This window comes from Heteronotia binoei, chromosome 9, assembly GCF_032191835.1.
Source record: "Heteronotia binoei isolate CCM8104 ecotype False Entrance Well chromosome 9, APGP_CSIRO_Hbin_v1, whole genome shotgun sequence".
Classification (NCBI taxonomy): Eukaryota; Metazoa; Chordata; class Lepidosauria; order Squamata; family Gekkonidae; genus Heteronotia; species Heteronotia binoei.
This window is the reverse complement of record NC_083231.1, coordinates 121,703,972-121,719,545: the sequence shown is the minus strand read 5'-3', so window position 1 is coordinate 121,719,545 and position 15,574 is coordinate 121,703,972. Positions and strand designations below refer to the sequence as shown.

General features: G+C 48.9%; 1 protein-coding gene across 1 annotated transcript in view; it reads right to left on the bottom strand.

Annotated features, from left to right (window-relative positions):
• Nucleotides 1-4,638: 4,638 nt before the first annotated feature.
• LOC132577634 (PC-esterase domain-containing protein 1A-like) overlaps nt 4,639-15,574 on the bottom strand; it is a 31,720-nt gene continuing 20,784 nt past the window's right edge. The window contains exons 5-7 of the mRNA XM_060247424.1: nt 12,992-13,232; nt 9,037-9,279; nt 4,639-4,976 (exon numbers count right to left, since the gene is read on the bottom strand). Coding sequence (XP_060103407.1) covers nt 4,639-4,976; nt 9,037-9,279; nt 12,992-13,232 — 822 coding nt within the window. The remainder of the gene's footprint in view (nt 4,977-9,036; nt 9,280-12,991; nt 13,233-15,574) is intronic.

Below are 15,574 nucleotides of genomic sequence, written 5' to 3'. Positions count from 1 at the left end.
CCTTATGGTGAGTTTATCATTAGGTTCCATCTCTTCTTATGCAGGGGCAGCCAACCTTACAGCATCTTTCTCTTCGAAGTGCAGCATCAGCTGCATAGAGTGTTTTCCCTTGTCCTCGGGACAGAAAAATACATTGAAATTCACCATTCCAAATTACATCGCAGACTTAATTACATACTTAGTTGTGAACAGTAGTAAACTGAGACTCTGTTGTTACCTTAGATTCTGCTTCTCTCAGACATGGAAGTTAACAGAATCCTTTTCTCCCGGTGCAAAGTTATGTCAGATAAATATATTCTAAAATATTGCATTACATTACAATCACTTTTCAAGTACAAAAAGGTTGTCCCCTGTGCAACAAGGGGAGGGGCAGTGGCTCAGTGGTAGAGCATCTGCTTGGGAAGCAGAAGGTCCCAGGTTCAATCCCTGGCATCGCCAAAAAAGGGTCCAGGCAAATAGGTGTGAAAAACCTCAGCTGGAGACCTTGGAGAGCCGCTGCCAGTCTGAGAAGACAATACTGACTTTGATGGACCAAAGGTCTGATTCAGTATAAAGCAGCTTCATATGTTCATATGTTCAACCACCAGTCATTTCCGACTCTGGGGTGATGTTGGTTTCACTCTGGAACTCTTTCCTCAGGGATATTTGTCAGTGTCCTTCTGAAGAAGAAATTGGATTTATATCCTACCCTATTCTATGAATCTCAGAGCCGTCACAATCTCCTTTATCTCCACCCCCACCCCCACAACAGACACCCTGTGAAGTGGGTGGGGCTGAGAGAGCTCTCACAGAAGCTGCCCTTTCAAGAACAACTCCTAGAAGAACCATGGCTGACCCAAAGCCATTCCAGAGGCTGCAAATGGAGGAGTGGGGAATGAAACCTGATTCTCCCAGATAAGAGTCCGCGCACTTAACCACTGCACCAAACTGGCTGCAGTTTTGGGAAGAGTGTCTGAAGAAGCGGGGCCAAATTTAGGTGACGAGAGATGACATTCTGGAGACTGCTAGACAAACTGAGAAGGGATTAGGCTGCTAACTCAGACGACAGACACTCAAGAGTTATGGAAGAACTCCAATGTGAGATTGTGGATCCACGAACAATTAGGCAGCTTTTGGCTAAAATAGTCCTCTCTGCTGACTAGCTGGAAAGCAACAAGGATCACCTCAGTCTTTAAAAAGGGGTCCTAAAGGGCTGTCTTGACTCCAGAGGGAGGAGAGACTTCGGACTTTAAAAGAAGGCGGTTAAGAGTCTCACCACCACAACCTACAGAAAGGTCACTTCCTTTCATCCTCACCAGTAAAACAGGACCAAAAATTGATCTACCCCTCTGGCAAAGCTGAGTAAAAAGATGTTGGATAGATGTTGGAAATGTAAGAAACATGAAGGTTCTTTTTATCATATGTGGTGGACTTGTGAAAAAGCAAAAAGGTTTTGGCAGATGATACAAGAAATATCTAAAATTTTGGGATATGACTTTAAGAAAGTTGCAGAGACTTTTCTGTTGGGATTACAAATGGAAAAATTTCCAAAAGAAGATAGAACTCTAATTTGGTACTTGCTCTCTGCTGCTAGGATACAGTATGCACAGTTGTGGAAGCAAGAAAAAATACCAGAGAAATGGGACTGGATCGTGAAAGTTTTATCGTGGAGTGAGATGGACAAACTAACAAGAACTTTAAGAGACTATGATCTGGAAGTGTTTAAAAGGGAGTGGAAGAAATTTAGAGGATATACAGAGAAAGAGTGGAATGTAAAAAGACATTGGACAATTTTTTAATAATAAGTATGAGAAAAGGGAGAAATTGAACTTTGATTGGTTCAGGGTACCTTTATAAGTGAACTCAAGTATATAACTTCGGCGGGAGTCTAGTAAGGGAGGGAGGGGGGATTAGAAAATATCATATGGGTTAGGGATAGTAATGATATAAACAGACATTGTTACCATATGTTATCAATAAAAAGTGTTTAAACTCAAAAATTGATTTACCCCAAAAAGCTACAGTGAGGACAGAGAGCCAGTGAAGTGGGTTAGAGTGTTGGCCTGGGTGACCCAGGTTCGAATCCCCATTTGTGCTGTGGAAGCTTGCTGGGTGACCCTGGGCCAGTCACAGTCTCTCCGCCTGACCTACCTCACACGGTTGTTGTGAAGAGAAAACAGAAGACGACGACATTGGATTTATATTCTGCCCTCCACTCTGAATCTCAGAGCAGCTCCCAATCTCCTTTACCTTCCTCCCCCACAGCAGACACATTGTGAGGTGTTGTGTGTGTGTGGGGGGGGGGGCTGAGAGAGTTCTCATAGAAGCTGCCCTTTCAAGGACAACTCTGCTAGAGCAAAGGCTTTCCCAAGGCCATTCCAGCAGCTGCAAGTGGAGGAGGGGGAACGAGAGGAGAATGGTTTGTTGCTTTGGGTTCCCTTGGGCGAGAAAGGAAAGGAAAGGGAAAAAGGAAAGTGTCAGAACTTGTAACTTTCCCGATTTGACTATGCAGGGTTACCCTAACTGACTCCATATTAGAAAAGTCTACTAACGCACTGCCTTTGCCCTCATGCCTACTAACCAGTTGCTTTTGCATTTCAAACAAGCAGTAACCGCTACAGGGCGACTGATAGTCCCTGGGAACCATCTGCAGGTGTCCTTTGAAGTGGACATGCTAGAGAGAGACAGCGGGGTTCCTTCCTCCGCGTTTGGAGATAAGGTGTCTGGGAACAGGCAACTGTCTCCCAAAGTGCGAGAAAGGGTTTTATTGTTTATGCTATCCATGTATAAAGAATGTACCGATAGTCACACAGGCTATCAGAGTCAACCTGTTCCTTTCCAGAGCAAGAGTTCTCAATAAACGTTTTAACTTTTGAAACAAAGTCTTGCGTTCTTTGAAGTTCCCAGTTCTGACAGAAAGGTCCCCTGCACAAGCACCAGTCGTTTCTGACTCTGGGGTGACGTTTTCACAGCAGACCTTTTACAGGGTGGTTTGCCATTGCCTTCCCCAGCCATCTACACTTTCCCTCCAGCAAGCTGGGCACTCCTTTGACCGACCTCGGAAGGATGGAAGGCTGAGTCAACCTGCAGCCGTCTACCTGAAAACCCAGCTTCCGCCGGGGATCGAACTCAGGTCGTGAGCAGAGCTTAGGACTGCAGTACTGCAGCTTTAACACACTGCGCCATGGGGCTCCTTGGGCGAGAAAGGTAGGGTACAAATGACTTAAAGAACACAATCACCACCAAAAATGAAAGGCGCCGACGAAACGAGTTTCAAAACAAGGTCTTTAAAACCCTCCATTCTTACATTCAACGTTGCCTTTAACGTATTTACAGAAAGCTTTCTCTCAACACATTCTTTCAAGGCGAATACGCTTCATCTTGGCCGCAGTGTCCAGTTCCGTGCCAGCGAGCCGCCTGAAGAGAAAACTCAAACTCCCTTGGGAGTTTTAAAGCTACATTTAAAAAAAAAAATACATTCAGGCAGAAATCACAGTTTTCCCCGCTGGTTGTTCCAGGCACTGGTTTTATCTTTCTCCCCTGCCAGCGGTGGGTCGGAGGTCCTTAGTGCAAAACGTCAGGTTTGTAATACTTTGGTCCCCGTGGAAGCAGGAAAGCTCACAGCGAAGAGAGAACAGTAAGGCACTTATGGGGGAACATGTGGGGCGGGTGTCTTTCTTGCCTAGGGGCTAGCCTGGAGGTTCATCCAGAAGGACCGGCAATAGAGATGCCGCATGACGAACCCCTAGAAGGCCTCGATTTCCACAGGAGCAACATCCCCGCATTCTGGCTCCCGCTCAACAGAACCATATTCTCACAATGGGTTGGAGCACACAACGGTTCCACCCCTTTTTTGGACCCAAGCCGAGCCGTCCTTAAAAACTAATACTTTCAAAAGCAACGCTTCCCAGAAAAAGGGAAGCGGCTAGGATGGTGCTACATGTACTTTTGGGGGAGAGGGGAGAAGGATCACCTAGAACAGGGCTGGCCAACGGGAGCTCTCCAGATGTTTTTTTGCCTACAACTCCCATCAGCCCCAGCCATTGGCCATGCTGGCTGGGGCTGATGGGAGTTGTAGGCAAAAAACAGCTGGAGAGCTCCCGTTGGCCAGCCCTGACCTAGTAAATGAGGCACCAAGAAGAAGTAACAAAATAATTCTAAATAAGATGGCGGGGGAGCTGCAATTTTGTACCACAGTTGTTAGTTGCCGTTGGACAGCTAAGGTGCAGAAAGTGTGTGTTTCTCCAAGGGGGGGGGGGGGGAAGAAACCATGCATTTCTCCAAGGAGCGGGGAGAAATAGTGTGTTTCTCTGAGGAGGGGGTGGGAAATGGCGTACTTCTCCGATTCATACGGCTAAGGTGCAGAAACTGTGTGTTTCTTCGTGGGGGGAAGCGGTATAAGGAAGTGCATCGGGATGTTGGGGCAGCGCCTTCCCACTCCTGGAATTACTGCTTGCCCAACTCTGGCTTCACAGGAGTGGCTTAGGCTCCACTGAGAAGACAGGCCACACCTCTGACCTGGGAGGTCAAGAATTCACACTTTCCACTGCGGATGCAAAAGATGCTTCCTTCTGCCCCCCCGGAGCATAGAACTTTGGTCCCAGTATATTTGCCCTCCTGCAGCTCCAAGGAGCAGAAGGCTCAACCCCGCGGCAGGGGTTACCAGCCTCTCGGTCCTACGTAGGGGGGCACCTGAAACCGTGGGTGGTTGCGGGCGCCGTTCGAACGGTGAAAATAGGGCCGGTAGGGTTCCCCGTAGAAATGCTGGTGGCGCATGGTGAGGCCGTTGTGGGGCCCGCCCCGGAAACCTTGAGGGGACCTGCAGGGCAGGCGAGGCGGAAACTGCTGCCCCCCATCAGGCACGTAATCGACATGGGAAGGGAGGGAGAAGTGCCACCCCCCATCGGGAACTGGACCAATAGGGAAAGGACGAGGAATGGCCGGCCCTCCATCAGGCACGTAATCAGCAGGTCCGGAGAAACTGCCGTACTGCATTTCTGCGAGACACAAAAAGAGAGAGAAGAAGAAGACGACGACATTGGATTTATATTCCGCCCTCCACTCAAGAGTCTCAGAGAGGCTCACAATCTCCTTTCCCTTCCTCCCCCACAACAGACACCCTGTGAGGTAGATGAAGATATTGGATTTGTATCCCGCCCTCCACTCCGAAGAGTCTCAGAGCGGCTCACAATCTCTTCTATCTTCTCCCCCCACAACAGACACCCTGTGAGGTGGGTGGAGCTGAGAGAGCTCTTATAGCAGCTGCCCTTTCAAGGAAAACCTCTGCGAGAACTATGGCTGACCCAAGGCCATTCCAGCAGCTGCAAGTGGAGGAGTGGGGAATCAAACCCGGTTTTCCCAGATAAGAGAGCTATGGCTGACCCAAGGCCATTCCAGCAGCTGCAAGTGGAGGAGTGGGGAATCAAACCCGGTTTTCCCAGATAAGAGAGCTATGGCTGACCCAAGGCCATTCCAGCAGCTGCAAGTGGAGGAGTGGGGAATTCAACCCAGTTCTCTCAGATAAGAGAGCTCTGGCTGACCCAAGGCCATTCCAGCAGGTACAAGTGGAGGAGTGGGGAATCCAACCCATTTCTCCCAGATAAGAGAGCTCTGGCTGACCCAAAGCCATTCCAGCAGGTGCAAGTGGAGGAGTGGGGAATCCAACCCTGTTCTCCCAGATACGAGAGCTCTGGCTGACCCAAGGCCATCCTAGCAGGTGCAAGTGGAGGAGTGGGGAATCAAACCCGGTTCTCCCAGATACGAGAGCTCTGGCTGACCCAAGGCCATCCTAGCAGGTGCAAGTGGAGGAGTGGGGAATCAAACCCGGTTCTCCCAGATACGAGAGCTCTGGCTGACCCAAGGCCATCCTAGCAGGTGCAAGTGGAGGAGTGGGGAATCCAACCCGGTTCTCCCAGATAAGAGAGCTCTGGCTGACCCAAGGCCATTCCAGCAGGTGCAAGTGGAGGAGTGGGGAATCCAACCCGGTTCTCCCAGATAAGAGTCCGCACACTTAACCACTACACCAAACTGAGAGAGAATGATTGGAGAGGAAGGCAGCAAAAGGCACCATAACATGGAAAGGATCAAGAACAAATCTTCCGGGCTCTGTGCACGACCCACCCACCCCCCTCAAAACACACACATGCTTCTTGAACATATGGGCAGCCGTGTTGGTCTGAAGCAGTAGAACAAAGCGGGAGTCAAGTTAATTTTACTATTCTGTCATCGGATCTTAAATTTGTACCGTTTTGCATTCTAAACCGCTGTCTACCTGCTATATATAGCCCTTGCTCACTGCACTCGACTCCTCGTCTGATGAAATGTGCTTGGAGCACACGAAAGCTTACATTCTGAATAAAACTTTGTTGGTCTTAAAGGTGCACTTAACTCCTACTTTGTTTAAAAGAGGAGGTGGCTGAGAGGTGATAGGATCCCCATCTTCAAGGACTTTAAGGGCTGTCATCTAGAGGAGGGTGTGGAATTGTTTTCTGTGGCCCTGGAAGGTAGGACCAGAACCAATGGGTTGAAATTACATCAAAAGAGTTTCCGGCTCAACATTAGGAAGAACTTCCTGACCGTTAGAGCGATTCCTCAGTGGAACAGGCTTCCTCCTTGGGAGGTGGTGGGCTCTCCTTCCTTGGAGGTTTTGAAACAGAGGCTAGATGGCCATCTGACAGCAATGAAGATCCTATGAATTTGGGGTATGTATTTGTGGGTTTCCTGCATTGTGCAGGGGGTTGGACTAGATGACCCTGGAGGTCCCTTCCAACCCTATTATTCTATATATCAGGTGGTCAATGGTAGCTCTCCAGATGTTTTTTCCCTACAACTCCCATTAGCCCCAGCCATCAGTCATGCTGGCTGGGACTGATGGGAGTTGTAGGCAAAAAACATCTGGAGAGCTACCGTTGGCCACCCCTGCTATATATGAACATATGAAGCTGCCTTCTATTGAATCAGACCCTGGGTCCATCAAAGTCAGTCTTGTCTACTCAGACTGGCAGCGGCTCTCCAGGGTCTCAAGCTGAGGTTTTCCACACCTCTTCGCCTGGACCCTTTTTAGTTGGAGATGCCAGGGATTGAACCTGGGACCTTCTGCTTCCCAAGCAGATGCTCTATCACTGAGCCACCGTCCCTCCTTCTTATGCTGTTCCACTCCACATTTCCTTTAGTCTAGTCCAGGGGTACCCAGTGTGGTTTCCACAACTTTTCCTTAGAAAGTGCGCAGGACTAGGTGGCTTCCAATTGGCTAGCATGGCTTCCAATTGGCTACTAGAGATCTGATTGGCTGCAGGGCTTTTTTTTTTATTTGCAGCAGGAGCTCCTTTGCCTATTAGGCCACCAACTCCCAGATGTAGCCAATCCTGCAAGAGCTTACAGGGCTCTTAGTACAGGGCCTACTGAGAGCTCCAGGAGGATTGGCTGCATCAGGGGTGTGTGGCCTAATAGGCAAAGGAGGTCCTGCTAGAATTCCTTGCAGGGCTCTTCGTACAGGGCCTGCTGTAAGCTCCAGGAGGATTGGCTACATCAGGGGGTGTGGCCTAATAGGCAAAGGAGGTCCTGCTAGAATTCCTTACAGGGCCTACTGAGAGCTCCAGGAGGACTGGCTACATCAGGGGTGTGTGGCCTAATATGCAAAGGAGGTCCTGCTAGAATTCCTTACAGGGCTCTTCGTACAGGGCCTACTGTAAGCTCCAGGAGGATTGGCTACATCAGGGGGTGTGGCCTAATATGCAAAGGAGGTCCTGCTAGAATTCCTTACAGGGCTCTTTGTACAGGGCCTGCTGTAAGCTCCAGGAGGACTGGCTACCATCAGGGTTGTGTGGCCTAATATGCAAGGGACTTCCTGCTACAAAAATAAGCCCTGATTGGTTGTACAGCTGCGGCATCCATTTTGCAGCTGTGCCCAACCCCGTTTCAGAAACCCACTGATGCTGGCAGGCTCAAAACGGTTGGGGACTGCGTGCTGGTCCTTATGCTCAAAGCTCTCTGTCCCGTCCTTCGTCCCTCATTGCTCCTGCCGACTTCATTGGCTCTCCGCCCCACTTCATCTCCCTGGCCCATTTCCTTCTGTAGGACCAGGGGTGGCCAAACTCGCTTAACGTTAAGAGTCGCACCGAATAAATGTCGGATGTCTGAGAGCAGCAAGACGTGAACGTCAGATGTTTGAGAACCGCAAGGAAGGATGTCTGGCAAACGGATGTGGGTGGGGGGAGGAAGAGGTAGAAAGAAAGCCACTTTAACTTGAAATGCCTTCTCCAAGCTGTCGGCTGGCTTGGTTTGGAGACGTGATTGAAATAGGCAAACACCTTCTCCAAGCCAGCCGATGGGGTAGCGAGGGGTTCAAGAGCTGCATAATATGTGTGAAAGGGTCGCCTGTGGCTTCAGAGCTGCAGTTTGGCCACCCCTGGGTAAGATTGTGCCTTGGCCAAAAAAATTCCTCTTCCCAATCCACCTCAAGATCTATTTCTTCAGGACAGCCAGTGCCTTTTTTGTAGCAGGCACTCCTTTGCATATTAGGCCACACCCTCCAGATGAAGCCAGTCCTCCAAGAGCTTACAGGGTTCTTAGGAAAAGGCCTCCTGTCAGCTCCAGGATTGGCTACATCAGGGAGGTGTGGCCTAATATGCAAAGTTCTTGCCAGTGCCTTTTTTGTAGCAGGCACTCCTTTGCATATTAGGCCACACCCTCCAGATGTAGCCAATCCTCCAAGAGCTTACAGGGTTCTTAGGAAAAGGCCTCCTGTCAGCTCCAGGATTGGCTACATCAGGGAGGTGTGGCCTAATATGCAAAGTTATTGCCAGTGCCTTTTTCGTAGCAGGCACTCCTTTGCATATTAGGCCACACCCTCCAGATGTAGCCAATCCTCCAAGAGCTTACAGGGTTCTTAGGACAGGGCCTCCTGTCAGCTCCAGGATTGGCTACATCAGGGGGGTGTGGCCTAATAGGCAAAGGAGCTCCGGATACCAAAAAAAGGCCCTGGCTGCTCATACTCTGAACAACCCCCCCCCCCCCAGTGAACGATCCTAGAAGAAGGCGAGAAGATGGCAGACGTACCTTCCGGGTACGCTGGGGGCTCCCAGTCGTCTTCGAAGTTAAAATATCCAGGGGAGTTCCCAGAGCTGGGAATAGAGTCGGGTTGGAAGTTGGGATCGTGTCTGGGAATAAGTGGAGCGAAGGGGAGGCCATTAGCGTACGTGGCTTGTGAAGACAGATGCCGCGGAGGAGGTGGTGGCCGTGCCATGAGCGGCTGCCGTTGGGGCCCACGGTGCTGAGCTGCATTTCCACGCCAGACTATCCCTGCAAAAATCAGGAGACGGGAGTGAGGCTATGATCTGGAACACACACACAGGCTAACTTCAATTGTGCAGAAGCTTAAAGTCTAGCATTTTGGTGTAGGGGTTAAGTGCGCGGACTCTTATCTGGGAGAACAGGGTTTGATTCCCCACTCCTCCACTTGCACCTGCTGGAATGGCCTTGGGTCAGCCAGAGCTCTCGCAGAGCTGTCCTTGAAAGGACAGCTTCTGGGAGAGCTCTCTCAGCCCCACCCACCTCACAGGGTGTCTGTTGTGGGGAAAGAAGATATAGGAGATTGTAAGTCTCTGATTCAGAGAAGGGCAGGGTATAAATCTGCCGTCGTCTTCTTTTTAATGTGAGCTTTCATGAATCACAGCTAGAGACATGAAATTTCTGGAAGTTCTGAAGCCATGGGGAGTTTGGTTTTTCCTCCATTTAAAAAACTCCAGAAATTCCTGGAAGAACAACAAAAAGGGGACTATGCAATGCTTACTTTTCTGTCGACTGCGGGGTGACATGATAGAGGTTTACAAGATTATCCATGGGATGGAGAAGGTAGAGAAAGAAGGACTTTTCTCCCTTTCTCACAAGACAAGAACTCGTGGACAATCAATGAAATTGCTGAGCAGTTGGGTTAGAAAGGATAAAAGGAAGTCCTTCTTCACCCAAAGGCTGATTAACATGTGGAATCCACTGCCACAGGAGGTGGTGGCGGCTGCAAGCATAGCCAGCTTCAAGAGGGGATTAGATAGAAATATGGAGCAGAGTTCCATCAGTGGCTATTAGCCACAAGGTATAGATGGAACTGTCTGCTGGGCTTTTTCTACAAAAAGCCCTGTGTGAAACAATGATGCCATCAGGGGGTGTGGCCTAATATGCAAATGAGTCCCTGCTGGGCTTTTTCTACAAACAACCCTGCGTGAAACAATGGTGCCACCAGGGGGTGTGGCCTAATATGCAAATGAGTCTCTGCTTGGCTTTTTCTACAAAAAAGTCATGTGTGAAACTATGGTGACATCGGGGGTGTGGCCTAATATGCAAATGAGTCCCCGCTGGGCTTTCCCCACAAAAAAGTCATGTGTGAAACAATGGTACCATCAGGGGGTGTGGCCTAATATGCAAATGCATTCCTGCTGGGCTTTATCCACAAAAAAGCCCTGCGTGAAACAATGGTGACATCAGGGGTGTGTGGCCAAATATGCAAATGAGTCCCTGCTGGGCTTTTCCCGCAAAAACAGCCCTGAATCATATAATCAGAAACCTAGCTGGGCAAAAGCTCCATCTTGCTTGGCCTGCTTTCTCTAAGCACTCAGCGGGCCACAGCAAAGGTCGTGGTGGATGCCACGGCGCCCAAGGGGCAGCAGATGGGGGACCTCTGCTCCAGCGACTCCCAGCCCCAGGCCTGCCAAAGCGCCTGCCTTGCAGTTCCAAGAGAGCACAAAGAAAGCTGAGGGAACAATTCGGGGCATGGAGTTCATCCCTCACGGCCGTTTCCCAGCCGTTTTCTACATCTCCTTCACAATGAAGGCTCAGGTGGCAGCCACGGCCAACTCAGCCTTTGACCACATTCAGCAGATAAGGCAATCGGTCCCCTACTTTGAACGCAACGACTTGGCGACCGTGATCCATGCCACGGTCACCTCGAGACTGGATGGTTGCAACGTCCTCTACACGGGGCTGCCCTCGTCTCAAACCCGGAAGCTTCAAGTAGTGCAGGACGCAGTAGCCAGGCTGCTAATGGGCCTGCCCTTACGGGAACACATTCAACCTGTGCTGAAAGCACTGCACTGGTAGCCCATTGCATACCTGGTTTGTTTCAAGGCGCTGGTTCTTACCTCATCATCATCATCATCACATTTTATTTGGATAAAATAAATAAACCCCCCGAAGCAGGCTCAGGGCGGCTAACAGCAAGAATTCAATACATACATTGTATAATATAACACTTTAACTACAATTAATTAAAATCCATTAAAATTCTAAAAACAATAAAATTAATATTTTGTGCTATTACCCAGATGGCAAGTTTTACTTCGCAGTTCTACTCAGTGAAGGCCATTCGGAACAGGACAGTCTTGCAGGCCCTGCGGAACTGTTCAAAGTCCCGCAGGGCCCGCATTTCTTCTGGAAGCTGGTTCCATAGCTGTGGAGCCATGACAGAGAACGTTCGAGTACGGATACTCTGGAGTTTTGCCTCTTTTGGCCCAGGGATAGTCAGCAGGTTCTTCCCTGCTGACCTCAGTGCTCTCTGGGGTTTGTGCATGGAGAGACAGTCCCTAAGGTAGGCAGGTCCTCGGCCATACCTTTAAAGCCCTATAGGGCCAGAGACCTGCATACCTTGAGGACCGCCTTTCCCCACGTTCCCCAGAGAGCATTTCGGTCAGGGTCACTGAACCTGCTCTCAAAGAGGCCAGGCTCATGACAACCAGAGCCAGGGCCTTCTCTGCTGTAGCTCCGAGCTGGTGGAATGAGCTCCCCGAGGGGGTTCGGGCCCTGCGACAGCTCCCACAGTTCCGCAGGGCCTGCAAGACGGCGCTCTTCCGCCAGGCGTTTCTTAAGTAAGATCCCAGGCTACAACAGACTTTGAAATATCTGGACCACCTCTAGCATGAGCCTAAGATCTGTTTTTATTATAGAACATCCAGCTGGAACAGCGGAATAGTTAAACTTAAGACACAGCAGAATAGGTAGCCATCCATTTTATTAAACCGATTACCATCTAAAGATGGACGGCGCCCGAACCATCTAAAGATGGACGGCACCCGAACCATCTAAAGATTGACGGCGCCCGAACCATCTAAAAATCGACGGCGCCCGAACCATCTAAAAATCGACGGCGCCCAAACCATCTAAAGATCAATGGCGCCTGAAATGTTCTTAATATTTTTTATAGTTTTATGGTTTTTACGTCTTAATTGTATTTTTTCATGTTTCGTGTCTGCACACGAATCTGCAAGCCACCCTGAGCCTGCTTTGGCCGGGAGAGCGAGATATAAATCGAGATATAAATTGTCCAGAAAAGGGCAACTAGAATGATGAAAGGGTTGGAACACTTTCCCTATGAAGAAAGGTTAAAGCGCTTGGGGCTCTCTAGCTTGGAGAAACGTCGACTGCGGGGTGACATGAGAGAGGCTTACAAGATTATGCATGGGATGGGAAAAGTAGAGAAAGAAGTACTTTTCTCCCTTTCTCACAAGACAAGAACTCGCGGGCGCTCAATGAAATTGATGAGCAGTCGGGTTAGAACGGATAAAAGGAAGTACTTCTTCACCCAAAGGGTAATTAACATGTGGAATTCACTGCCACAGGAGGTGGTGGCTACAAGCATAGACAAGCTTCAAGAGGGGATTGGATAAAAATATGGAGCAGAGGTCTATCAGTGGCTATTAGCCACAGCATATTGTTGGAACTGTCTGGGGCAGTGATGCTCTGTATTCTTGGTGCTTGCGAGGGGGGAGCAAAGTGGAAGGGCTTCTAGCCCCACTTGTGAACCTTCAGATGGCACTTGGGAGGGGGGGGGGGTTGGCCACTGTGTGACACAGAGTGTTGGACTGGATGGGCCATTGGCCTGATCCAACATGGCTTCTTCTCCTATGTTCTTATGAAATAAAAAAATCTCTCAGGTCCACAATCTCTCCTCTCTTACAGAGAGAGCTCCCAACACTTCTGGGGACCACAAACCGCTCTGTTGATAGCGCCCCCCCCCCCATCTCACCGTCTGAGGGCTGTTTCTGTTTCAATTTGACCCCCCAGTCTCTGGCCACGTGGGTCAGCAGCAGCTTGGTGATGAAGCGGTGCACCACCGCGTTCCAGTGGACCCCGTCCCAGGCCCGGCACTCTTCGAAGAAGCGGAAACAGAAGTTCAAGTCCATCACGTCAAACTGGAAGCAGGAGGACAGGGTGGCCCCTTCGAAGTTGGCCCTCAGGATGTCCTCGGGAGTCGCCAAGTTCGGTGTCTGCACGGAGTGGGAAAAGGAGGGTGTCACAAAGCAGGGGACCAGGGAGGGCCTCCTACTGGCTGCCCCCACTCTGGTCTGCAGGGGAGGGCCCAGAACACCCAACCACCTCTGTCTCTTCCTTATTGGCAGGGGCGGAATTCTAGCAGGAGCTCCTTTGCATATTAGGCCACCCCCGCCGATGTAACCAATCCCCTAAGAGCTGACAAGGCTCTTTTTTGTAAGCTCTTGGAGGATTGGCTACATCAGGGGGTGTGGCCTAATATGCAAAGGGTTCCTGCTACCAAAAAAAAGCCCTGCATATAACAGGTTTTAAAAATACACGAGGAAAGAGGAGCCAACACTACGGTGGCCACTGTCAGAGAGCATCACAGTGCTCACAAGCACTGTACTGGAACAAAAGATAAAATTATTAGCCAAATGGTATCTTGCTCTGGCTAAGTTACACTATATTAAAAAATCCAGATCACCTTTGTACTGGGAGGGCTGCGGGGAGAGACGTTCCTTGATCCGCTGTTGGTGGAGTTGTAAATACATTAAATCGTGTTGGCAAGAGGTCATCTTGAAACTTAAAAGATATCACCGGCTGTGTAATTCCTAACAAACTTGAAACTTTATATCTGTATCTGTGGGGTGATATTCCAATATTGCAGTCACGGAAAGACCTCATTACCATCTTGTTAACAGCGGCAAAGACAGCAGGTGCATTTAAACATAAGAGAAGCCAGGTTGGATCAGGCCAATGGGCCATCCAGTCCAACACTCTGTGTGACATAAGAACATAAGAGAAGCCATGTTGGATCAGGCCAGTGGCCCATCCAGTCCAACACTCTGTGTCACATAAGAGAAGCCCTGTTGGATCAGGCCACTGGCCCATCCAGTCCAACACTCTGTGTCACATAAGAACATAAGAGAAGCCATGTTGAATCAGGCCACTGGCCCATCCAGTCCAACACTCTGTGTCACACAGTGGCCAATATATGTGTGTGTGTGTACACATACACACACACACACATATACACTGTGGCTAATAGCCACTGATGGACCTCTATTCCATATTTTCACCTCCTGAGGCAGTGAATTCCACATGTTAATCACCCTTTGGGTGAAGAAGGACTTCCTTTTATCCGTTCTAACCTGACTGCTCAGCAATTTCATTGAATGCCCACGAGTTCTTGTATTGTGAGAAAGGGAGAAAAGGACTTCTTTCTCTACTTTCTCCATCCCATGCATAATCTTGTAAATCTCTATCACATCACCCCGCAGTCGATGTTTCTCCGAGCTAAAGAGCCCCAAGCTTTTAACCTTTCTTCATAAGGAAAGTGTTCCAAACCTTTAATCATTCTAGTTTTCATTTCATTTTATTTGATTTGATTTATATCCCGCCCTACCCCACCAAGGCGGGCTCAGGGCGGCTCACTCAACTCAATTCTAGTTGCCCTTTTCTGCACTTTTTCTTGGAGAACGCAAGAAATGCCTATGGGATTGGTTCAATAGAATCTGGACTCATTTATTAATGGACAAAATTTCAGACAGTATAAAAACCAATAACTCCTCAACGTATCGTTCGGGTTACCATGAACGCTGGTTTCCAATACTGGAAAAGCTTGGTACTTCTAGAAGAAAACCGTCCTTCAGGTGTACAGTTTGCTCAATTTCTTAAAACTAGCTGGTTGCTTTGAACTTATCTAACTTACTCCCCAGTCCTATTTTTCTTTTGTTACGCAGCAGGGCTGTCTTCAAAAGTTTTATTGTGCAATTATTTATACTGAGTTATTTCCAGGGGTGGAATTCAGGCAGGAGCTCCTTTGCATATTAGGCCACACACCCTCGATGTAGCCAATCCTCCGAGAGCTTATGAGGCTCTTTTTTTGTAAGCTCTCGGAGGATTGGCTACATCAAGGGTGCGTGGCCTAATATGTCAAGGCGCTCCTGCCGGAATTTCACTCCTGGTTATTTGTATTGTGTTTTAACCAATTTATTGATAGCATATGGTTACAGAACTTAATTTCCCTTCGTTGCTTCAATACTAACCCATATGACTTTTCAATCCCCCCTCCCTCCAATATAGACTTCCCCGAGGTTATAGATTCTAATTCAATACTAAAGATACATCTGACTACTCAAAATTCATTATATAAATATTTCCCCCCCCCCCTTCTTGCTTCTTCGTTTCCCCCCCCCCCCCCATTATTACTAAAAAATTGTCCAATGTCTTCTTACATTCGGCTCTTTCTCTATGTATTCTTTAAACTTCCTCCACTCTTTTTTAAATATCTCCAAATCATAGTCTCTTAATGTTCTAGTTAATTTATCCATTTCACTCCACGATAGAACTTTCA